The 26,102-nt window shown below is 36.7% G+C and overlaps 4 protein-coding genes and 1 long non-coding RNA gene across 5 annotated transcripts; all 5 read left to right on the top strand.

Moving 5' to 3' along the window:
* Positions 1-3,309, top strand: LOC109186437 (probable receptor-like protein kinase At5g59700). The gene is made up of 2 exons (XM_019336417.1): positions 1-283; positions 320-3,309. The coding sequence occupies exon 2, from the start codon at positions 635-637 to the stop codon at positions 3,104-3,106; it is 2,472 nt and encodes an 823-aa protein (XP_019191962.1). The 5' UTR covers positions 1-283; positions 320-634; the 3' UTR covers positions 3,107-3,309.
* A 1,473-nt stretch (positions 3,310-4,782) lies between these two features.
* On the top strand, positions 4,783-9,617 carry LOC109186436 (U4/U6 small nuclear ribonucleoprotein Prp3). The gene is made up of 6 exons (XM_019336416.1): positions 4,783-5,585; positions 6,530-6,811; positions 7,101-7,562; positions 7,663-7,857; positions 7,965-8,125; positions 8,403-9,617. Exons 1-6 carry the CDS (start codon positions 4,920-4,922, stop codon positions 9,286-9,288), a joined length of 2,652 nt encoding a protein of 883 aa, XP_019191961.1. The 5' UTR covers positions 4,783-4,919; the 3' UTR covers positions 9,289-9,617.
* Positions 9,618-11,981: 2,364 nt separating this feature from the next.
* On the top strand, positions 11,982-12,611 carry LOC109186378. Its single transcript, XR_002055133.1, has 3 exons — positions 11,982-12,061; positions 12,202-12,236; positions 12,535-12,611. It is a non-coding gene; the product is annotated as an uncharacterized LOC109186378 (long non-coding RNA).
* Positions 12,612-20,048: 7,437 nt separating this feature from the next.
* Positions 20,049-22,794, top strand: LOC109186877 (ABC transporter G family member 6-like). Its single transcript, XM_019337056.1, has one exon. It carries the CDS (start codon positions 20,324-20,326, stop codon positions 22,574-22,576), a length of 2,253 nt encoding a protein of 750 aa, XP_019192601.1. The 5' UTR covers positions 20,049-20,323; the 3' UTR covers positions 22,577-22,794.
* Positions 22,795-25,100: 2,306 nt separating this feature from the next.
* Positions 25,101-25,963, top strand: LOC109186167. Its single transcript, XM_019336091.1, has one exon. It carries the CDS (start codon positions 25,186-25,188, stop codon positions 25,735-25,737), a length of 552 nt encoding a protein of 183 aa, XP_019191636.1. The 5' UTR covers positions 25,101-25,185; the 3' UTR covers positions 25,738-25,963.
* Positions 25,964-26,102: the final 139 nt, after the last annotated feature.

Raw genomic sequence — 26,102 nt, 5'->3', positions numbered from 1 at the left:
TCAGTCAATCATGGCGTCCTCAACTTCATTCCTCTGTCTAATCCATCATATTTCAATCCTTTTTTTCCTTTTCTCATGTGCCCATTGTGTTCTTGTTTTTGGTTTATTATACTCTTCTGGGGACATTGATCTGGCATGAGAATTTGTCAAACAAAAATACTCTATTAATTTAATTTGAATAACTAAACAAAAAGTGAGGGGGGGAAATCTCTGGGTTTTGTTGCCCACTTATTGACAGTGAAAGTGAAGACAACTGTGACTCTGTGAGTGCCATAAATGCTTGGTCTTGCAAAGGGATTAGAAATGTGTAGAAAGTGAGGGGAGGGTTTCCTCTTGTCCAATCAATTTAAAGATTATATCTGCTTATTCTTCTTCTCCTTCTTTTTGTTCTTCTCCTCATAGGGTCCTCAGAAAAATTGACCCTAAGAATTGACCCCATATCTCATTCTCCTTTAATGCCTTGAGCTCAAAGGTGACATCTTTTTCTTCATTCTTCATCTTCCTTATCTTTTTTGTTTATTACAGCTTAGCAGAACTTGAGGGTGACAATCTTTCTTGAATGTTGTCATAATAGTGTGTTGTTGAATGCTTTGATCACTTCGATGCTTTTAGCTTTTTTGTGTTTGAGTTAAATATGTGTGTTGGGGCAGTTGATTTGATATTCTTGATTTGGTCCATCTTGTGTTTGATATGCGTCTCCAAAGAATATGTCCCTGTGGATAACTATCTGGTGAACTGTGGATCATCTGAAAATGTAACTGTGAGTGGCAGGGTTTTCTTGGCTGACACCTTGAATTCTGGCATTCTTTCAACCCCACATAGGATTTTTGCCAAAACAAGTTCAAATCTTAATGTTCCATTCCCATTCAACTATGATTCACCCTTGTATCAGACTGCTAGAATCCTCAATGGAACCTCAGAGTTCAGTTTCCCTATCAGGAGACCTGGCAGGCACTGGGTTCGCCTGCATTTCTTTCCGTTTATGGACCAAAATTACAACCTGAGCTCTGCTAGATTTTCTGTTTCAGCCCAGAATTCCCAGAATTTTACTCTTTTGAAAAATTTCCAGCCGTCGAATGCCTCAGTTCTTAAGGAATACTCCTTCAACATAAGTACCAACCGGCTGGTCCTCGTCTTTACCCCTGCTGCCAATTCATTTGGCTTCGTGAATGCTTTGGAAGTGTTTTCGCTTCCTGATGAGGTCATACCTACTGGCGCTGGAATGAACAATCCCGAAGGAAGTAGGCAGGATCTGAGTGGACATGCCTTGGAGACGGTAGCGAGAGTGAATATGGGGATTGCAGCAGTGCCCCCTCAAAACGATACCCTGTGGAGGGTTTGGGTGCCTGATGCCGGGTATCTCAGAAGCAGTAAGAACGTCGTTCAATTTGTGTCGAAGAAAGGAGGGGTGAACTACACGGGAGCAGGGGTGACACAGAACATTGCTCCCCTGCTTGTCTATGAAACCGCGGAGAGGCTGGAGCAGGTGGATTTCAGCATCCGGTTTAATGCAACCTGGTCGTTTGCAGTGGATCCAGGCTTTGAGTATTTCGTTCGGTTCCACTTCTGTGATATCGTAAGTAACTCCTCTAGTAGGCTCATGTTCAATGTTTTCCTCAATTCGGGTATCGTTTCTGCAAACCTTGAACTGAGAACTAAAACTTCAAATGCCACGGATGTTCCCTATTACATCGATGTTGTCAAAAGGTTGGGCGGTGATCGTGATCTTAGCATAACGATTGGCCCATCGGACGTGGGCAATGTGCTTCCTGATGGCATCCTGAATGGGCTGGAGATCATGAAAATAAGCAATTCTAAGGACAGTCTTGATGCAGCAGACTCCGAAATTCAGTCCTCGAGTTCTAGTTCCAAGGCTAAACTATGGGCGATTCTTGGATCAAGCATTGGAGCATTCTGTTTGTTGGTTTTCGGTTTGGTTTCCGTTCTTGTTTACCGAAGTAGAAGAAGGGGGTTCATTGACCGCTCAACCGGAGGTGATGAAGTGAGTAAATATGCAGAAGAAGCATCTTCCATCTCGAGGTCAAAGGTGTGGTATCGCATCCCTTTCAAGGCAGTTCAAGAAGCTACGGATAATTTCAGCGAAGAAATGATCGTTGGAATTGGCGGTTTTGGGACGGTTTACAAGGGAATTCTGAGAGATGGCACGAGAGTCGCTGTAAAGAGAGGGAATCATCAATCGAACCAAGGCTTTTCCGAATTCATGACAGAAATAGAGATGCTGTCTAAGTTTAGGCATCGCCATCTGGTATCGTTGATTGGGTACTGCGATGAAATGAACGAGATGATCATAATATACGAGTACATGGAGAATGGAACTCTGAAGAATCATTTGTATGGCTCAGATCTTCCCAAGTTGAACTGGAGACAGCGGCTTGAAATCTGCATTGGATCTGCGAGGGGACTTCACTATCTGCACACCGGCTCTGAGAAGGCGATTATCCATCGAGATGTGAAGTCAGCAAATATATTACTAGACGAGAATCTCATGGCTAAGGTTGCAGATTTTGGACTGTCAAAAGATGGCCCTGAGTTTGATCAGACACATGTCACCACTGCAGTGAAAGGAAGTTTCGGTTATCTTGATCCCGAGTACCTGACAAGACAACAACTGACCGAGAAGTCAGATGTTTACTCGTTTGGAGTTGTCATGCTCGAAATCCTCTGTGGAAAGCCTGTCATCGACCCATCTCGTCCCCGAGAAAACGTGAACTTGATCGAGTGGGTGATGAACGCGCTAAAGAGAGGCGACTTGGAAACAGCCGTGGATCCTCACATCAAGGCAGGACTAAACCCGGAGTCTCTTCAAAGGTTTGCAGAGACAGCAGAGAAATGCTTGGCTGGATGTGGGCTCGATCGACCCACAATGGGAGACGTTCTGTGGAACTTGGAGTTCGCTCTCCAGCTCCAACGGAAAGAAGAGACGACCAGTCAGACCCACGACCTCGCCCCCAGCCAGCCCGAGATCAGCACCTCCACCACGCAATTCAGCATTGGAAGCATGGGGGACCTTGCTGGTGTTTCCATAAGTAGAGTGTTCTCCCAAATGGTAAAAGCTGATATGAAAGACTTGAATGACAAGATATAGAGAACCATTGTGAATAAAACACATTGCTTAGGGTGGTGCACAGAAAATATATGTATTTATGTGGTTGTGTACAGCAGAGTTTTAAGTAGGCTCCTATATAAACACTGCAAGATTGTATAATGTTTGGTCTGTTTGTGTGACTATTTTTCTTTGGTTACAGTTTAAGGTAGATCTCAGTGATACATGTTCTTGGATTCTTGGTTTCACTTAGCTTCTAATTCCTCACTGGTATCAGACTTGTAGGTGTTGAATGATTGGTTTGGACACTGCTTGTTTACCATGTTAAAATGGGTTAAAGAACACATAGAACAGTAAATTCGAAAGTGTGCATTGAATAAATCCAATTTGATCATGTGTGGTGAGAAACCTGGCATAAGGTTGAGGGTTAATATTGGACAAGTCAATTTTGTCACCACTTCAATACTTTACCGCCATGACCGACTTAAACATCTAGCCATGAGTCGCTATGTTAACTCCGTCAATAACTTTTCAACATGTTACTCGTTATATATTTAATATAAATAGATCACTCAATTAGCTTATTAGGGGGACAAGGTCATTGCATTTGTACTATTACTGCCTAGACAGAGAGCTTTCCGAACTCCCAATTAAAACTATTGTAAATTGCAACCATTATACTTGAATTAATTGACTAACCAACAATATAAACCATACACTTTCCTACTAAATAAACCTCTATTGTAATTCGACATTGTGTATTGCACCACTCAATTACTCGATATCGATAATTCAAATGCTAAATCTACAAATAAAAATAATTAAATAACTAAAATTGCTATTTTTTCTTAAAGTTATAGGAGTGTTTGGTAAATAGCTGTTAGTTGATTATGTTAGTGAGTTTGAGTAGTTGATTTTGATAAATTAGTTGTTCGATGATAGTTAATTATATGCAAAGTGAATTTAAAAAAAAAAAAAAAAAAAAAAACGACTGAACAAGTTACTTTAAAGAACTTTTTGAATTTTAGCATTTTGAAGCAATAAATTATTACAAAAAGCTAATTAATCAAACACTTATATTGGATGTTTAACCAAGCCAAACACATAATATTGGTCAAATAAAATAGAGTAAATACCCAAAATGGTCCTTCGACTATAGTTAAATTCACAAATTGGTCCTTGACTTTCAATTTCAACCAATTAAGTCCTTAACTTTGTAATTTTGACACAATTTGGTCCTCCATCTATTTGACCGTTTGTTGACCGTGATCGACGATCTCCAGAAGAACCTTCAGCTCTCGTCGGAGCACGTGGAGGCCTCCAAGATGACGTTGCACTGGTTCGGAAACACGTCGTCTTCTTCGCTCTGGTACGAACTCAACTACATTGAATCCAAAGGGAGGACGAAGAAAGGCGATCAGATTTGGTAGATTGCTTTCGGCAGTGGATTCAAATGTAACAGTGCGGTCTGGAAATGCAACTAGAACCTTGAAATTACATATATATGCTCAAAAATCACAGTCAACAAACGGTCAAATAGATAGAGGACCAAATTTTATTAAAATTACAAAGTTAAGGACTTAATTGGTTGAAATTAAAAATCGAGGACCAATTTGTGAATTTAGCTATAGTCGATAGACTATTTTGGATATTTACTCAATAAAATAAAATTGCCAAAATCTTTCAAACTATGCATTCGGATACAAAAGGGGTTTGGAAGCGAAATGACCCGACCCCCGTCCGCTTCCCATATCCGGATAAAAGTTCCTTTAAACGGCTAAACCTAATCGCATCTGAAGTTCATACACTTTACCGAAGGGGGAGGGGAGAGTTGGAATCGCAGCGAAACCTTAGGATGGAGAAGGAGAAATCCAGTCGCAAAGACAGAGAATCAACAAAGGAAAGGGAGCACAAGCACCGAAGCTCCAAGGACAAGTCTAGAGATGCTGCCAGCGACGAAGACGATAATCGCCATCACCACCGCCATCGCTCAAAGCACCGTGGCGGAGACGAAGGCGACGACCGCCGCAGGTCGGACAATCGCCACCGTCGGCATTCCGAGGAGGATTCCTTCGATCGGGAGAGATCGACTGAGCGGCACAGGAGTGAGAGAGAGGGAAGCTTAGACAGGCGCGAGAAATCTCACGATCGGGACAAGCGCGAGAGATCGCACGAGCGCGAAATTAAGAGAGATGAGTCTGTGGAGAGGCGGCATTTGAGTAAGAGGAAAGAGAGAGGAGACAGTGAGGATAGAAATGATGGAGCTGAGAAGAGAGTTAGGGTTTCCGAGGGAAAGAATGAGAATGGAAAGGAGAAGGAAGATAGAAGGGAGAGGAGGAGATTTGATGACGGTGAGGTGAAGGATAAAGAAGAGAGGAGAGAAAGGAAGAGGTTTGAGGATAAAGTGAAACAGGAGGATATGAGGGTTGATGAGGAAAGGATGGAAAGGGAATTTCAAAATAGAACTTCTAAGAAAGAGGAGCCAGTTGATGATGCTCAACATGTCGATTCTGTTGCAAATGTGAGTTTCTTATTTACCCATACACTTGCCTAAACAATTTCATATTTGTATGCATGATTTCATGGAAACCTGCTTTATTATATGCGGAGCTAAAGTTGCAGGGATATCATGTATTGATGGTGTACGCTGAGTGTGAATCTTTGCTAAGTGGGAGCTAGGCAGTAGGTTGTGTGTATATTCATGTATATTGTTGTTCCAATGATAACTGCATGACTGTATATGTGCTTTATAAGCACCTTAAGATCAGGAAATTTTAACTTCTTTCACTGTGCAATAGCATCCCAGTAGTCATTTGTGAATGACTTTCTATGAAGAAAACTAGTTTGCTTCTAAGCTTTGATTCATGATAGGGAGCCATGGTTAACAGTTACAAAGACCATCAGCTCATGAAAAAGCTATTGTGTGGATTTCCATGGTTCTATCTAACTTAGGAAATTTAGGTGTCACTATGTCAGTCTTCTCATATATCTGCTATAGGTTTTAACTTTTAACCAGTGTTAAGATTTCCTTTCATAAACAAGTACCTTAGATTATTTTGCTAACTACTATCTGCTACTGCTGGGATATTTTCAATCACTCCTCAAACCATTATTCCATACTCATCTGTCCACTTCATGAAATGGATCAAGTCTTCTACATCTCAACTTTCAGTCACCCAGCAAAAGTATGTCTCAGTCTCTTATCAAGGCAATTCCTCTGCTATTTAGTGCTCCTTGTGCATTCATTAAAGTCCATGAAGGGTGACTTAAAATACTTGAATACTGTCTATGCTGAAAATGGATGTTTTCTTCTGTCCTCTTTGTTGTGCCTCGTGACACGAGAACGTCTTTAGTTTAACTCTTATATTCTGTCACTTGTCAATAATTCCATTTGTCTTCTCTGCTTTTACCTTAGTTCTGATTCACTACATGATCAGATTTTTATTTGGTTTTCTTTATTTGTAGGGTCTAGCAATGGAATCATCCAACAAGGCACCAAGGACTTTGCCTGAAACCTCTTTGGCTCCTGTTGATCCTCCTGCTACCAAGGTATCTTCGATTTCTACAAATGAAAATAGGGGAGTTAATATTAACAGATCTCATGCGGTTCCTGGGAAATCCAGTACAGATGGGACAGCTTCCGGTGCTGGCAAGAGAGGGGGCTTTTCTCTTGATGCTTTAGCTAAAGCCAAGAGAGCTTTACAAATGCAAAAGGAGCTAGCAGAAAAGCTTAAGAAGATTCCTACAGTAAGTTGGTCATTCTTGTACACATTTTTATAATATACACGCAAAGGGCAGCTTGGTGCATAAAGTTTATGCTTTGTATGGCATGCATGGAAAGGTCAATCCACTTCCTCTTCTTCTGTATAGAGGGCAGCAACTGTACTATTGCACCAAGTTTGCTCTTCCAATATATATATATATATATATATATATATATAATATTATATTATATTATATTACTCCATAATTTGTAAAGGTTAGGTCCATTAGGAAGGCATTTTTACCATTAATTTTACGTTATTTCTTTATATAGTTAAATAAGGGTGCTGGTTCAACTAGAGAGGGTAGTCAACAAGTGGGAGCTACAGAGAGCCTTAAAGCCTCGTCAACTAATGCTGGAGTACAGCCAGCTCTAGTTGCATCTTCCAATTCTGGTATACTACCCACACCAGCAAGTGCTGCCCCGAGCACGTTAGACCTGCCTGCAGGAGCTTCTGTCAATCTACCACCTAGTGGCTTACCTCATCTTGCTGGGCTAACAGCACAGAAATATGAAGCGGTTAAACGTGCACAAGAGCTTGCTGCAAAGATGGGATTTCGACAAGACCCAGAGTTTGCTCCCCTTATAAACATGTTTCCTGGGCAGATGCCACAAGAAGTTACCATTCAGCCAAAGCCTGCCAAAGCTCCTGTTCTCCGTTTGGATGCTTTGGGCAGGGAAATAGATGAACAAGGAAATGTTGTTAATATGCCTAAACCATCTAGTACTCTTAAGGTAAATATTCTCTTTTGTTTTACTTCTTTCTATCTCATTTTGGTTTTATTTTTCTAGTACTGTTTCTAATGCCCTTTTATATCTCTATTTACCCATCCAGGTAAACATCAATAAAAAGAAAAAGGATGCTTTCCAAATATTGAAACCAGAGCTTGAAGTTGATCCTGACGAAAATCCCCATTTTGATGCTAGGATGGGTCTTAACAAAAATAAGATTCTAAGACCCAAGAGGATGAGTTTTCAGTTTGTAGAGGAAGGCAAATGGTCCAAGGATGCAGAAATAATTAAGTTGAAGGTTTTTTTTTTTTCATGCATTCATTTGTCCTTCTGTACATCTCTTTCTGTTTTAGTAGTACTCTAATTGTGTTTTTTAATTTTAATCTCCGACTCTTGCTTTTGCAGAGTCAATTTGGAGAAGCACGTGCCAAGGAGCTAAAAGCAAAGCAAGCACAATTAGCAAAGGCAAAAGCAGAGCCTGATATAAATCCAAATCTCATTGAGGTCTCACAGAGAGTTTTCACCCAGGAAAAGCAAAAGGAACCAATTCCTGAGGTTGAGTGGTGGTAAGTTGTCTATATTTCAGTATTTCACACTTTATCTTGTGGATGTACATATGTATTGTGTCAGTGTGTTGTATGAGAGAGATAGAGAGACTGAGAGATATAAGCAGATGGAAGTGGGTTAGTTTGAGCTCTAGGATTTTATCTTTTAGTTGCCTAGACCAGAAGGGCAAACATTGGTTCAGTGTCGTATTATTTTAAGTGTTTTTGTTTGCAATGTTTGTTGCACCAACTTTAGCCTTTAATGCGGTCCCTTGCTTTGGTTTCCTTGATTTGCCAGGGATGTTCCTGTTCTGCAATCTGGTGCTTATGGTGACATCACTGAAGGCAATATAAGTCATGATAAGTTGAGGATGGAAATGATCACCATTTATGTTCAGCACCCACGCCCTATTGAGCCTCCTGCAGAACCAGCTCCACCTCCACCACAACCACTGAAGCTAACCAAAAAGGAGCAGAAGAAGCTTCGTACTCAGCGTAGGTTGGCTAGAGAGAAGGATAAACAAGAGATGATTAGACAAGGACTATTGGAACCACCAAAACCAAAAGTTAAAATGAGTAACCTCATGAAAGTTCTTGGATCAGAAGCCACCCAAGATCCCACAAAGCTTGAAATGGAGATTAGAAGTGCTGCTGCTGAGCGTGAGCAAGCTCATATAGACAGGAACATAGCTCGTAAGCTTACCCCTGATGAGCGGCGTGAAAAGAAAGAGAGGAAACTTTTTGATGACGCCAATAGCACGCTGGAGACTATAGTTTCTGTATACAAAATCAACGATCTTTCGCACCCACAGACCCGTTTCAAGGTGGATGTCAATGCTCAGGAGAACCGTATGACAGGGTGTGCAGTGATTTCAGACGGTATTTGTGTTGTGGCAGTTGAAGGCGGCAAGAAATCTATTAAACGTTATGGGAAACTTATGCTCAGGCGGATTGATTGGGCTGCCGCTGTCAAAACGGAAGAAGATGAAGACGAAGACGAGGATGAAGAAAAGCCCATCAACAAGTGTGTGTTGGTTTGGCAAGGGAGTGTCGCTAAACCAAGCTTCCACAAATTCTTTGTTCACGAATGCAGGACTGAAGCTGCAGCCCGGAAAATTTTTGCTGATGCAGGTGTTCCCCACTACTGGGATCTCGCTGTCAACTTCAAAGACGAAGAACTTTAAATTGACGGAAACCATCCCAATCTCCACTGGTTCTCCCACACAAACTGCAACTTGCTTCTTTCATTGCGAATCCATTGTCATCCCTAAATCTTACAGCGTGTTTGTCCGGAAGAGAAAAATAATCAGAATTTTACTCTTATATGGACTTATGGACTATGTATGATATGAGTATGCATGCTTATCCAGCTTTAAACTGGATCAATTTGTCGATGTCCTTTGCACTCTTTCTTTGGTGACCTAATGGACTCTGTTTTGTTGCTCAGCAGTCAGCGTGAGATGAACGGCTCTGATGTTCATTTGGAAAAAAGAAAACTATTTGAATGATTCCATAATTAACCTTGCCGTGTCAACATCTGATGGTGTATGCCTACCATCTTTCTAGAAGGCACGAATAAGAGTATAAGACGTTATGTATATTGCAAAAATCTGATATGCTGTTAGTTTTCGTGTGAGATATTAAAGTGTTGTTTGAGCTACAAGTTTGTGCAATTGCAAGGAGAGTATGACTTAAGCTTTTCTAGAAGTTGCTTATATTTCTTGCCTACATGAGTGGAGTCTTATTGCCAAACCTTGCGCTAAGCAAGTCCTAAAATCACCCTCTTGTGGACTAAGCATTTGACATCTAGTCCATCATTTAACTACGAAAATATGGTTAGGCTGAGTTTTTCTTTCTCTTGTCCAAGAAATTAATTTTGAATGGATGATAGAAAATTATATTTATATTTTAAAAAATGCACCTTAAAATTTAAAAAAAAAATGTTGGTATCTTCTTTGAGTGCAAAAGACAAAATTTCTTGTGTATGTCCACCTTTTAGGTAGAAGGACTGATGTCTTGTGCTCACAAGGAGTCACCCCATGAGAGGGTGGAATTCTCACAATGTGACTGCCAAAATTTGATTAAAAACCAATCGAGCTACCTGTGAGAGCAATCTCTTTAATTTCTAACTTATTTGAATATGACATTATTGGTAACTACTCACAGAACATGTTTCTCTTCTAGATTCACAATGGGGTCAACAAGAATAGCATGGACGTAAAACATAAGAGTTTAATAAAGATGTAATTAATCTTATACATGAACAAAATTTATTCAGTGCATATTCTCGAATAGTGGATGCAAGTTAGTTTCCCTTGTCATTCAAAAAGGAAGAAGATGTAATTTGATTAGTAACCACAAAAATAAAGAAAAAAAGATACTTTAAACTTATTAAAAAATCTTTTTAAGTTATAAAGACGCAGTCTAAATGTCTAATATAGTAGTTTCTTGTACATATAACATAAGACTATAAGAGTTAATTTCAACTTTACTGTAGACAAATTAAATCCTGGCTAGTGGAGCATTATGAAGTCAAATTCACGAGCTAGCTAGCTAGTTACACACTTAGCTTGTAAGTAAAAATTATTCAAGCGACATGAAGTGACTCTCTCAAGTGGGAGGTCATAGGTAAGAACCTCAGTAGAGACAGTATTTGACTCGTTGGATTTCAATAGTTTGATAAGTATATATATGAACAGATACTACATGTAATTAACATGGTCAATAGTACTAAAAGAAATAAAAATAAAAAATTATTCAATAACTCAATCAAAACTCAAAAGTAAGCACCGCACCACATGATCAATTATTTGCTCTTTTGTCCATTGCCATTTAATGAACTTAGCTTGTTTTCACACAAGAACCTCTTATTTGCTTTCTACCACAGAATCACAGATGTATCCAACTCACTATCTCTTAATCAAGAAGCACAACAATTTACAAGTTTCTTCTTTTACAAACTTCAATGACACTGACTATATATATATCTTAAGGGTATTGCTACATATATACATGTGTTCGAACACTTCAAGGATGTAGAATTATTAAAACTTGTTATTTGCATGTATAAATAAAAGGAAACGTATAATGTACCCTAATACTGTCCATTTTATATAATAACGAGGCACGTAAATTTTCCAAAATAATTCTAGTATTAAAACCTTAAATCTGACAACTGATTCGAATGCAATAAATGTGGGGTAACCCAAAAAAAGAAATGAAAGAAAAAAAATACATTAAAAAAGTCAGCAAAAATGTGAAAACGCGTGGAAAGAGGCGGTGTGTGCATACTAGAATGGGTTGCATTATTTTGACCCCCAAAATATAGCTTTAAAACACTTCTTTTTAATTTCTTTCAAATCTATATATATATAAAAGTAAAATCCTCCTATTTCATTTTCCCGCTCAAACTTTTGTTATAAAACTTATTTGGTAACCAAATGTAAAATAGAAATTAATTAAAATTTATTAATTGATAATATTGTTTCCATATTCACGTATTAACCTAATTGGTAAATCTATTAATTGATAATATTTTTTCCTTATATTCATTTATTCATTCTTTTATATTGAGTAATTATATATAGAGATATAGATATGTATACTAACATACAACTATTACGGCTTCAATGTTTATTCTTGCCCAGGATATTTCTCCATTGAAGACTTGCAGAGCTATTAGACTGCAATTGGTGCGCACCTATATGAAGTCACAATAGAGAAAGGGAAGTGAATCCGTAAAATCTAGAGAGTGCATGTTTCACAATCAAGAGGTTTTTTTTTTCTTTCAATTTTGCTTTTTTATACGACTCCAATGTTTATTCTTGCCTAGGATATTTCTCCATTGAAGACTTTCAAAGCTATTAGATAGTGTTTGGTGTGCACCTATATGAAGTCCCATAGAGAAAAGGGGGTGATTTCATAAAATCTAGAGAGTGCACATTTTCCTATCAAATGGTATTTTTTTTCGATTTTGCTTTTTTCTAGAACTCGTGTATGTTGTATATGAAATTGGGAAAAAGATGCATTACAAAGCTGCTTCCTATACTGCAAAAATAAATTACAAAATAACAATTTTCTTTTTTACTTCATTGTAGGGAACTTCATGCTCATATACCAAGGGAACATGTTGGTAAGTACTGTAAGCTTTTCAAACAATGAAAAGTTTATGCTATTAAAAATTTTATGGTGATAATTAATTTCTATATTTTCAAAAAATGCACTCATTATTTTATGTTGTAATTTCACTATGCTACTTTGGTTAAATAATATATAAAAAAAAATGACAACTTTTCTAGACAAATTTATTTATTGAAATCATTTTCATCTTTGAAGTCTGTAGATGATAAACAATTCGTTGGTAAGTTTCATTTACAATTTTAATCTACATCTAAATTTTTTTTTATTAACATGTTTGACGTTATTGGTAGGGTCGTTGAGATATACTCCCCATTGGATAAAATCATTGCAGGGAAGCCTTCTTAACTTATTGATTTTCTAATTGTACGTGGATACAAAGTAAATTATCTAATTTTGTTATTTTTATTGTATTTTGTATATGTATTTTTTATTAAGTACTCCGTAGTTTATTTGTTTATAGGGGCAATCAATTGAAAGCTACAGTGTGAGATCAACATATACCAAGGCCAAGAGTTGAAACCTTATTTATTTATTTATTTATTTTTAAATTTTGGCCTTGCAAATCATATGGTTGTTCTTATGCAATTGTGTAGAGTTAAGAATGATACGAAGAGTTAATCTAAACACAAGTGTTTTAATTTTTCTTTATATTTGAAAGTGTTTGAATAAGGACAAGTAATGAATATTCTTTTTGATTAGCCAGTTATGTCAAGATATATTACTCTTGATACACAGTTCCTTTTCAATAGGATTTCCAGAGTTTTGTGATTTTTTGGAAATGTAAATTTATTATGTCTTAATCATTATCATAATGTTTTTATCATTTATTTTTGTACATATTTTGTTTATGATTGACATTTTTTTTTTCAGTTTATGTGTTGATTAGACCCCTCTAATAAAAATTATGGATATTCATGAGATGATCGAGGTAAACAATAGCAACAATTTTTTTTTTTTAAATTGATGCAGTGGCGACAAATTAGAAAATCATCTTTTGCCACTTTTTAAAATGATTTATTAGTATAAATTGTCACACTTTAAAATGTATTTTTAATGTTAATAAATAAATTAGCTTAAAATAATACATTAAAATCTAAAGGATAAGCAAAGTATAATTTAAAGTATAAAATAAAGCCAAAGTTGTACATGTTTGCAAAGTGATGGAGCACTGTAATAGTCTTAGTGCATTCAAATAAAGGCATCATTTAACTGATTATTTCTTTCTTATCTCACACTAAAGGTTCAATACTTCAGATATATATAAAGTATTAGTAATAACATTGGTACTGCTAAATGTGTATATATTATTCAAAGAGTGCCCTATATGATCTTCCAGATATATTAATTATATTCTTTAATATAATAATATTTTTGGTAACATTATTGTTTGCAAATTCTCCGTATTTTTTTTATATATTTATAATACCGTGTAGAAAAGACATTAAATAATTAGGTAATAACATAATAGCATAATTGGTAATATTATGAATGGTATTACCGTGTAGAATTTTTGGATTTTATCACCAACTAATTTAATACAACTTATTTTGTAAGCAAATGTAAAGTAGAAATCAACTAAAATCTTAGTAATATTGTTTCCATATTCAATGCTCTCACGTAATATAATACCCTATATAACAAATTTAAACAATTTATAATATAGCCAATTCATCATATATGTATGTTACAACCTCACGGTCAAATCTATACTATAATTAAAAATAAAATCCTATTTACTTGATTTCCTGTCCAAACAATAGTAAATAGTAAAGGTAAAATAAAAAAAAATGAAAAAAAGGAACATAAATATTTCACAATAATATTCTACATCATCAATTAAAAATGGAATGGAAATTAGGTAAATTGGAAAAGAAATGAATATTAATAATTTACTGAAAATTAAAAATGAAAAAAAAAGGAATTGAAATTAGGTTAATTGGAAAACGAAATGAATATTAATAATTGACTGAAAATAAAAATGATCCATAATTGACTAAAATGGAAAAGGAAATGGTCAGATCATTGCATTTTAATTTTTCACAATAATATTATACAGTATAATACATCAAATCACAATTATGTCATAAATCTTTCACAATTTTAAACAATGAAATGAAAATTAAAAATAGAACAAAAATATTTTAATAATAATATTCTACATCATCAAGTAAAAGTAAATTAAAAATGAAAAGGAAATATTTAAATAATAATATTCTGCATCATCAATAGTAAATGCATATTTTAAACAATAGTAAAGGTAAATTAAAAATGAAACTGGAATATTTCAATAATAATATTCTACATCATCAATTAAAAATGGAACGAAAATTAAGTAAAAATATCACTGTATCTGATATTCTAATTGACTAATTGAATGAAAATTAAAAAAAAAAAAAAGAATAATTGGCTGAAAATGAATATGGCATTACAAATTGACTGAAAATATAAAAAGAAATGAATACTAATAGTTGACTGCAAATAAAAAATGATCCATAATTGATTAATATGAAAAAAAATAAATGGTTAGATCATTGCATTTTAATTAAAAATGGAACGGAAACTAAAATTTGACGGAAATATTTCAATAATAATTCTACATCATGAATAGTAAATGCATATTTTAAACAATATTAAAGATAAATTAAAAATGGAACGTAAATATTTCAATAATAATATTATACATCATCAATTAAAAATTGAACAAAAATTAGGTAAAAATATCACTGCATATGATATTCTAATTGACTAAAAATATAAAAGAATAATTTGCTGAAAATGAATTTGATATTACAAATTGACTTAAAATATAAAAGGATCGCTAATTGACTAATACTCTACCATTATATATTTTCACCCGAGTCACCTATCCTGAAAGACTGAAGGTGTTAGCTCTATACGATGATGGACAGGATTGCGTTGCTACAACTGATGTCATCTACAAACAGGTTTCAATAATGTGTAAATACAATCGTTGATATTATGTTTTTTTTTAATGGCAAAATTGCTATATATCTAGACAAAAATATATATATTCCATACAATTGAATTAAGATAGCAATTCATTCATATAACTGAGTTGCTAGAGAACGAAAACATTTGCCTAATTTATAAAAAAAAATACTAAACAATGATAAATAAAATCTCCAAAATTACAGCATCGCATGCGTACATTTACACATAAGCTATTAATTTGAGCAATTATTTGCTCAAATTCAAACAATGATAACATCAAAACACATAAATAATTCAAAACATATCTTCCATTGCACTGTATAATATTTAATGTTCCAATTTAAATAATTATATATCAATCCAAATATTTTTAATATATTATAACAAATCTATCCCGTGCATCGCACGGGCGAAAATACTAGTATAACTCAAAATGAAACTACTCTCCATATTAAATTTAATTTGCAGTCTAAGGGGTGTGTTTGGTTCCTAGGCTTAGATACAAATTAAAGAATGTGAATGAAGTCATACACATTGTTTGGTCGATAATATTTTAAGATATGTATAAAAAGTCTCTATAATTACAGAATACATTATTTAATTTAACTCAGGTATCATTCCATTAATTCAGTCTATTCCATTCTCATTTCATTGCCTCCTTGTTTCGTTGTCTCCTTAATTAGTCATCTTTCCTCACTTCATCGATCAACTTCCTCACTACATTATCTACTCACTTTATCGTCACTCTTAAGATTCATTGTCTTGATTTTTTATTTTTGTATTTTTAAAACCTTTAATTTATTTCGATTATAGGGTTATATATAACCAAACATCAGTATTGGTAATCATTTCAATTCCACGCACCGACTAAACATTGAAAATAATTTCACCAAAACCTATTCCAATCATTAAATATTTGATTCCCACTCTAATTCCAATTCTCATGTTCGAACCAGACACACCCTAAAAGTTACTTGGAGTAATCACGGCCGAGATGACTATATATTGATTGAAAAGGTATCTAATATAGATCCCTTGTTTCATATATGTGTTAGCTATTCATGAACTTGCTAAGACGAACTCAAGCTGTCATGGAAGAACCCCAATCAAGCTAGTTGATCAGTTGACTTGGTAACTACAATATTAGACTCTTTATAAGAGTTGTTTATTGACTTTATTGATTTGACTAGGTCAGCTATGAGCACCCTAAATTAGTTTATCTCTTTGTAGTCGTTTGTCAGGTAGTTAGAGTCACAAGGCAGGCTTCATCCCGTGCCCATCTTCGGGTAGTGTGGGGTGAATTTTTGTGCGGATAAGTTAGCAACGCATGTTGATCTTAGGCAACATGGGGTGTGAGAGAATGATGGAGGTGAACGCGTGAAGAAGTTAATGCATGGCGGCAGCAAGCAGCTACGTCCATCCCCATGCACATGCTGCTACAACTAACTCTAAATTAAACCTACGCATGCATATGCGCATTTTCTTCTCATTTTCAGTTACCAATTGAAATTGGGAAATTTTGCTTTTTTGACTTTGTTTTTGTATTCATTATATTCAGTTTACACACACCATATATGATATAAATGTAATATTATATATATACACACAAAAGAGTTAGGTAGCAGTTGGGTAAGATCCAGGCTGAGAGGTATGTAGTTAGCTGACTTATTATCTGTTTTCTTGACAACATTTTAACTTTTCCACTCTCCCATTCTCAATGGATTAAGGATTAATAATACAGGATAATATTACCTTAGATTATGTCTTATTGTTATGAAACCCAAACAAAAAAAAAAAAGGTGTTAATTGGTTGAAATTAAAAGGGTTTGACTTTATTTACACAAAGATTTGGACATGCATTACTTTATGAAATTGTATTAATTGCATGAAACTGAAATTAAAGTCGGAAATTAACCAATTGGAATTCAATGTTCCCTATAATAAATGTTTGATAACTAACACTTTTTTTTCTAACGGAGACCAAAACGTGTAAACCAAAACATACATACGTCGTCCACACATGCAAGTGTGTTTACTTCCTTACATGGAATTCTCGTATTATAACCAAAGTTTCCTTATCAAACATATGGACCAGAGATCGAAAATAAATGTTGTGTTTGAACATATATGCGTGGTAGGGTAAGCTACTATGGGCAACTATAGCCAAATTGATCGGATAATTAGTTTGGTAATCATAAAATTTTAAGTTCCGTCGCAAGAATTGTTTATTGGCTTTCTCTGTTTAAGTTAGCTATGAATTTAAAAACCTAGGTTGGTTTACTTGTGGTCATTTGCTGGACAGGGGGACACAAGACAAGCTTTACTCAGAACATACTTTCGAAGTTTTTTGTCGACTAGAGTCACAAGCGAGCTTCACCCAGAATACACCTTCAAGTAGTGGATACGGGCCTTCTCTTTTGACTTACTTCATTGTGATTCTTTGTCAATTAGAATTACAAAGCAGCTTCACTCAAAGCACACTTTCAGATTGATTTCGTGTTAATCAAAGTGCGTGAAAGCTACTCTTCTCAATCAAGACAAGATATGTTGCCAAACTCAATCCATTTTCTTTTTGAACTAATTTTTGTTGAATATCATGTGCGAGCATGTTCATGTATGTTGAGTCGACGACCAAATTAAATAATGAATGGAACATCTCATGCAGAAAAAGTAATTTCCGTGTTAGAACATGCATGCATTATTTGCAAATGTCAAGGTATATAGTACAGTTATTATCCATTAATCCCATATGGCTATGCCTAAACTTATTAACATAGCGCAATTTATTAATCAAGTCAAAATAAGTTCATAAATTTAATTTTATTAGGATGCAAAGTTAGAATTCTATCAGTGACTGAAAGGAGAGATACATATAGTTGGCATTGTTATGAGCACACTAGTTAAAGTAAAAATATTTAGAGGTTTGTAACCTCGTTAAAGTATATCCGACGTAATTTATCTCCTCATGCAATATTTCATGGCATGAAAGATTTTGCAAACCCACATTTAATTTCACGATTATAAGTTGAATGGTCAGCAAATTAAAAGAAAATAGAAAATTAAAGATTTTTTTCCAACGTTGAACAATGCTGTCGTCCAATTAATGCGAGATAGGTTTAATTTTCATTTGTCTTGGATGTGAAAAGACAATAGCTTTTAGAAATTCTTCAAGAGTGATAGTTATGCATCGTTAAGTTGGCCCGGTCTACTGGAAAATTATTGTGTGGACCATGGTCCACGTAGCTGTATAGATCATAAATATAAGATACCTTTTTAATATACTAAAAGTACATTATTTGTGTACTGAATGTACATTATTTGATAGTATATAAAAGAATGTACTTTCAATACTCAAATAATGTATTTTAGGTATATAAATAATATACTTTTAATATATTAAAGTGTACTTTTTATTTATGGTCCACACAGCTATGTGGACCATGGTCAATGTAATAATGATTGCTGTCTAATGGGGGAACTATTTAGCATAAATTAAATCTATCCCATACACTAATAAAAATCAATAAAATTAGGTCTATAACGGAAACTAAAAATATCCATACAATTATTGAATGAAATCAATGGTTCAAATTATTTGATTTTAATATATATATTTTTTATTTTCATACTTTACCTTCTATTATATTATTTTCTTCCCTTAAATAACCCGCATTCCGTTAGTATAAACTTTAGTAACAGAATATTTCGTTAACTATTTATTATTCTAAACTTACTCATTGATTTGTATAAGAAATGTCTTAAGTTTGAACCTCATGACAATCAGAGTTGGCATAATTGTTAAATATATAATACCATATGAATATATATGAAAAAAACATGTGAGAATAATTGTTCTAGTAAGAAATGAGAATAAATTTAGGTTATCTATCTCAAAACAGTAAATGAACATTGAAATTTATACTTTTAAAAATGTAATAACATTTTTGTAAATATGCAGAGCTTTCATTGTATCATTTAGCTAGGACAAAAATTGTATCATTTTGATAAAATAATAAAAACATAATTTTGGAGAAAAACGCACAACCCCGGTTTCTATCCCAATACGTAGGGATTTAAATAAAAGATGTAGTATGGAGCAATGTTTTATTAAATATAGAATTTTTTTTCACATTATTTGAGAGTAAATTAAATATGTATGAATAATAGATCATGCAAGGCTAAAAACACACTGTTTCTAGATAAGTAGTTTTCATTTGTACCTACATTTTTCAATCAAAATATACATCATTTTGGCTTAAGTTTTGAAAGATCAAGAAAGGGTAAACGTGCATCATTTTGGAATAAATACACTTGAATTGATTTAATTTTTTTTTTTTTTTTTAAGAAGGACATCCGAGTAATATTATTATCATTTCTCACACCAAAAAATATATTCTCATGAATTGAAATCTCAATTCTATATATACAATTAAGCTAGGTTGGCAGTGGGATGAGAGATTGAACCTTAGGCCGACCACTTGGCCGAACCGGGCCACTTAGACTGAGACCAAATACTAGACTATATGTATCTAAATCATACATTAAAAAAAAAAAAACTATTATTAGTAATTTAATTTAATTAAAATTTCGGCAAACTTCATGAGATACCTTTGGCGCTGCGGCTCTTAGTTTGTAGATTACCATCCTCACCTACTTCCATTCTACGTACGAAACCTGTCATTAACATTAAACCCTTCCCCTCTAATAACCCAAACCCTAGTCCAATACCATCCATCCACGTGTCCCCTACCCCACCCCCCACCCCACCCCACCCCACCCCGAGGTGAACCAAGACGTGTGTATAAAAGATTAGGCGATTTAGGTCACCTCACTCCACTCTCTAGTCTCACCCCTCTCCACAACCCCTTTCATATTTGTCACCCTTTCCAATCACACAATAATTATATACAATTATATATAGTTGTGTATGTATATGTGTATCTATTTATATATATACAGCATCGCTTTAGATATTGAGCAGTGTGGGCTTAAGGGTTTTTTCCTTTTCCAGTTTTCTCTCAAATGCATGCAGTAAGCTAAGAGGATATCAGACCTTGTAAGAATCTTTCACTTCTCATTCGAAACGTCGTCGTTTGTAGCGGGGTTTCGATAAGTTTTGGTTCAGAAATGTCGTCTCGGATAGTTGCGGAGAATATTTCACCGGCGAGGGATAGCGTGCCGTTTTATGATCGGAGGCAGCAAGGCGGTGATGATTTGGAGATGTCGGCGTCTGTTGGGGCGGGGGTGTCGCCGACGCTTGGGCATCTGTTGAAGTGTGTGGGTGATGTTCGGAAGGAGGTCACCGGAGATGAGACGCCGGTGCACCGTGTTCTCGATGTGAGTGATCCCGGCGGGTTGGAGCAGAGGGCGCTGCCGTTCGTGCTGTCGTTTAACAACCTCACGTACAATGTGAAAGTCCGCCGCAAGATGGCGGTTCCGGCGGTGTTTCAGAGCCGGAGCAGGATGAGCGCCGCCGCAGCGGGCGGAGAGACGGTGGTCGCGAGGACGAAGACGCTGCTGAATGATATCTCGGGGGAGGCGCGTGACGGAGAACTGATGGCCGTGCTCGGCGCGTCGGGGTCCGGGAAATCGACTCTCATCGACGCGCTGGCGAACAGGATTGCTAAGGAGAGCTTGAAGGGAACCATGACGCTGAACGGCGAGCCGTTGGATTCGCGGCTGCTGAAAGTCATCTCCGCTTACGTCATGCAAGACGATCTGCTGTACCCCATGCTCACCGTCGAGGAAACGCTGATGTTCGCGGCGGAGTTCCGCCTCCCTCGCACGCTGTCGAAGGCGAAGAAGATGATGAGAGTGCAGGCGTTGATCGATCAGTTGGGCCTCCGGAACGCCGCCAAGACGGTGATCGGCGACGAAGGCCACCGCGGAGTCTCCGGCGGAGAACGGCGGCGCGTGTCTATCGGAATCGACATCATCCACGATCCGATCATCCTCTTCCTCGACGAGCCGACGTCGGGGCTCGACTCCACCAGCGCGTTCATGGTGGTGAAAGTTCTGCAGAGAATTGCTCAGAGCGGAAGCATCGTGATCATGTCGATCCACCAGCCGAGTTACCGAATCGTCGGTCTGTTAGACCGGGTTCTCTTCCTCTCCCGCGGACAGACGGTTTACAGCGGTTCACCCGCCAATTTGCCGCATTTCTTCTCCGATTTCGGCCACCCGATTCCGGACAGCGAGAACAAGACCGAGTTCGCCCTCGACCTCATCCGAGAACTAGAAGGCTCGCCGGGAGGAACCAAAAGCCTGGTGGAGTTCAACCGGACCTGGCAGAACACAAAGAGAAACGCGACCGGAATCTCCGAACCGAACCCGGTTCACGGTTTATCACTGAAGGAAGCCATCAGCGCCAGTATTTCCCGGGGAAAACTAGTCCCCGGAGCGACGAATGACGCCAGCACTACGTCACTGGTCCCCACTTTCGCCAACCCGTTCTGGACGGAAATGGTGGTTCTCTCCAAACGGTCCTTTAAAAACTCGAGCCGGATGCCCGCACTTTTCGGGACACGGTTAGGAGCGGTTATGGTGACCGGATTCATCCTAGCTACAATGTTCTGGCGACTCGATAATTCCCCCAAAGGAGTACAGGAACGGCTAGGATTCTTCGCCTTCGCGATGTCCACAACCTTCTACACGTGCGCCGACGCGCTGCCGGTGTTCATCCAGGAACGGTATATTTTCCTGAGAGAAACGGCGTACAACGCCTACCGGAGATCCTCCTACTGTCTCTCCCACGCGCTGGTCTCCTTCCCGTCGCTAGTCTTCCTCGCGTTCGCCTTCGCGGCGCTGACTTTCTGGGCGGTAGGGCTCGACGGCGGAACTTCTGGATTCTTCTTCTACTTCGGCATCATCGTGGCCTCATTCTGGGCCGGAAACTCCTTCGTCACGTTCCTCTCCGGCGTCGTCCCGCACGTGATGCTCGGATACACCATCGTCGTCGCCATCCTCGCCTACTTCCTCCTCTTCTCCGGCTTCTTCATGAACCGCGACCGGATTCCGCCGTACTGGATCTGGTTCCACTATCTCTCCCTCGTCAAATACCCCTACGAGGCCGTGCTTCAGAACGAATTCGACGATCCGACCAAATGCTTCGTCCGGGGGATCCAAATGTTCGACAACTCGCCGCTGAGCGCGGTGTCGACGCCGCTCAAGGAGCGGCTGCTGAGCACGATGAGCAGCACGCTGAACATTAAGATCACGGCGACCACGTGCGTCACCACCGGCGCCGACATTCTGGCGCAGCAGGGAGTGACGGACCTCAGCAAGTGGGGGTGCTTGTGGGTGACGATTGCATGGGGATTTTTCTTTAGGATTTTATTTTATTTCTGCCTGTTACTGGGAAGCAAGAACAAGAGAAGGTAATAAGTCCAAAAAAAGAAAAAAACACTACTATACGGAGTATTAATTACTCACTGTAAAACTAAAGTTTCTGTTGAATTTATTTTTTTCTCTCTTTTTTTTTTTTTTTTTTTTTTTTTTTTTTGGTTCCTAAAGTTATAAATATGATAAAGTTTTTACTGTTTAATCTGAATGTAATGGGAAGTTATGTTTCTTTTCACAAGAATAATATAGTATTTTATGTTTATCACATAATATAACTTTCAGAAGTTGCAATTAAACCGACATTTTGAAGCATTTAAGCTCAAAAATCTGTTGGTGACTTATACGGTTACGTTTCGGTCATCTCCGGCAAGCGTCCAATCAATTTCCGACAAGCAGTATCAAATACCAACGACCATGGTCGCCTTCTCCAAACTCGCTCGATCAGCAACTGTCTAACGGTCACCGATCACTGGTATTTGACATGGATATATTGCTAAAAAAAGGTCGGGCTGCAATTACAGGTTATATTACCATCAGGTTTTTGGATTTCAACGCTCCAAAATAGTATGTTTCTGAGTTTAATTGTGCTCAAATGGCATGTAGTAACATCTCCCATATGTGAGGTCATTAGGTCGAGCCTCAGTAGAGACGTTGTTGTACAGATACTACAATGTAATAGAGTCAGTAGCATTCAAAAAAAATACCTAATTAACTTTTTTTGAGTAAAATTTAAGGACTTATATTTAATCTATTATTTAAAATGATGTTAAACTTTTCTTTTAAAAAAAAAATGATGTTAAACTTAACCCTCCAAAGCTACACTAATAATTAAATTTTGGTTGAAATTGAATCTATCTTTCAGTTTTTTTAGGATGCTTACATGGCATGTTTGCATGCAAAAAGAGTAAAGTAATTTAATTAATTAAAGGGATTTGAAAAAGTCAAAGAAATAAATAAATTTGATTAAAGTTATAAGCAAAAATTCGAATTCAAGACTCGCCGTAATTAATAAAATTAAAATTAGAAAGAAAAACATGAGACTAATTATATAATATATGTGTGTGTGTGAAGATGAAGTCAACTAGAATACAATGTAGGTGACCAATCTCCATGAATCAAATGTTTATTCATAATGTTCAATTTGTTGCCTGAAAGGCAGGCCGGTAAGATATGTTAGGAAGTCACTTAAAACACATATTAAGATTTACCTTTTCTATTCGTCAACGAGACAGTCAAACAGGAACGATGAAGGACCAAATTTATTATTTTATTAATTATCTCATATTAAAAAGTCATAAACTTAACATTATCAATTTAGACATAATAACTTTCATCACTCAGTTTAAGCATAACACTAAAATATAATTTTAGGAATTGAAAGTTAAATTAAAGTAGATGGATGGCTTGGGAGATACAGTTTGAATTTAGATTTGAAGATTAGGTGAGCAGTGTGCACGCAAAAGACCTTTCAAATTACGTATATATGGCAGACAAGAAACCTATACGTACTATTTGGGTTGAATTTTATTATGTATATTAACACAACTTCAATTTAGGTCATATATTGACAACATAAGGAAGAAGCTTTGGTGGCCAACCTCTATCTCTATATGTGTGTGTAGATAGAGAAGGGGTTGGGGGGGGGGGGGGGGGTCATATATACTAAACTAGGTCTACCTAAATTTATCTCCCAATATGGAATAAGTTGAAATATTATTTTAGGGGTTAGAATTTTATATCTATTATCTAAAATGATGTAATTAAAATATATCACAATAGAATCAATTAAAATTTTTAAATTTTATTACGGAGTTCATGTATTATATAAGTAAATAAAGTTTGATTTAACCCATAACTGCTATTCAAATGTGCACTTTATGTGAAACCTACATCTTAACCAGTAAATGATCACAATGATATAAATAAATCTAGATTATTCATAGTTATCGGCTCAAATTTAAAAGAAAAATTAATAAACAATTTTCATAAGAAGTCAAATTTAGAATATTGTAGTTATCAAGCTAATTGTCAGACTAATTTAATTGTGGTTTCCTCTATATGGTTGGAAACTTGATCCCTGGATTGCTTGTTTGGTAAGGTACTAAGGTACATATCATCCAGACATCCAGTAACGTTGCATTGGACTAGTATTATTATATTTCAATATTGGGCTATAGATCATGAGGGGGGGATGTCTGACCCAATCCTTTTTCTTATAGGCCTAAATACTGGACCACACCACATAGTTGCATTGAGATTTTTTAAATACATCTTTAATTTTATTTTAAATGTTAAATAAGCTACAAAGTTTATCGATTTTGTATAATTGGATCACTGAACTTAAAAATGTACAATTCAACAATTAAATATGTGAAATTAGTAAATTTAATAATCTAATTGTACACTCATTCCTTAAAATTTTTTCCCTACTTGAAACATAAAACATAAAATATATTATGGCTTTTTTGCATGTAAACAAGAGATGAGATGCATTCACGTTGGCATTTTTATTTGAAATAAAATATGTGGCCTACAATCTTCCATGTAAACGTACCACTGAAATTTTGTGACCAAATAACAGGAAAGAGAAGAAGTTGTTATCCACCTCATAAGTCATATCACAGTCACAGAGCTCAAGAAAACCGAAAATGGCGACGCTACCATTCTCCACTCTATCACTTCCAAAGTCGAATTCATTATTCTCGCCATCCTCTTTCAAGCCGCACGCACATCCATATCTCCCCTTCGTCGTTCGGGCCACCGCCACCGGCGACGATTCCGCCTCCGAAACTGAAGAAGAAGAAGCGGACGACTTCGAGTCGCGCCTCTCCAACGTCCGTATTAAGTACCGGAGCGGGCTGGGGAAGAAAGCAGAGCGCAGAAAGTCTCGGCAAGGGAAGAAGGTGGCGTCGGAGTCGGGATCCGGAATGTACCTCCCGCCGGTGTCGCTGCGGGAGGCGGTTTCCGAAGGGCTGAGCGTGGAATTCGGGTTCACCCCGTTTTCGGAACGGGTCAACGGCCGGATTGCGATTCTGGGCATAACCGCTTTGGTATTGGTGGAGCTGGCGACGGGGCAGGGCGTTATAAAGTATCATACGCCGTCGATAGTTCTAATTCAGGTTTACTTCGTGGCGGCGGTGGCGGCGTTGTACGTTAAGTACGAGAAGGAAAAAGTTAGTGTGTGGCCATCAGACAAATGAAAATCATCGTTGCCTTTAATTTATTTTTTTTTTTCCAGCAAAAAATTGTGAAATTGCCTTATACTGTTATATATATTCCAATGTTTTAGTTTTATACATAATCATGGTCGAGCTCTAGTAAATCAAAGTGCATTGTGAGAATGAACATTAGATGTGAAGTGTCTCCTTACGAGCATTAGGTGATTCTCTCACAATGAACTGCCAAATCACTATAATTTATGTTAAAGTGGAATCAAAAGCCGTGTTAATCTTCAACCATAGTTGACATTTGTAGTAGTGTTGGTCTTCGTTCTTGTTGTATTGCCTCTTGAACAGTAAACCGTTAGTCATTTTTGTCTCATATGACTCAGAATCACAGATGGGGG

The sequence above is a fragment of the Ipomoea nil genome, unplaced genomic scaffold (assembly GCF_001879475.1).
Source record: "Ipomoea nil cultivar Tokyo-kokei standard unplaced genomic scaffold, Asagao_1.1 scaffold1407, whole genome shotgun sequence".
In the NCBI taxonomy this organism is placed as follows: domain Eukaryota; kingdom Viridiplantae; phylum Streptophyta; class Magnoliopsida; order Solanales; family Convolvulaceae; genus Ipomoea; species Ipomoea nil.
Note: the sequence above shows the minus strand (reverse complement) of the source record. Positions and strands in the feature narration are given on the sequence as shown.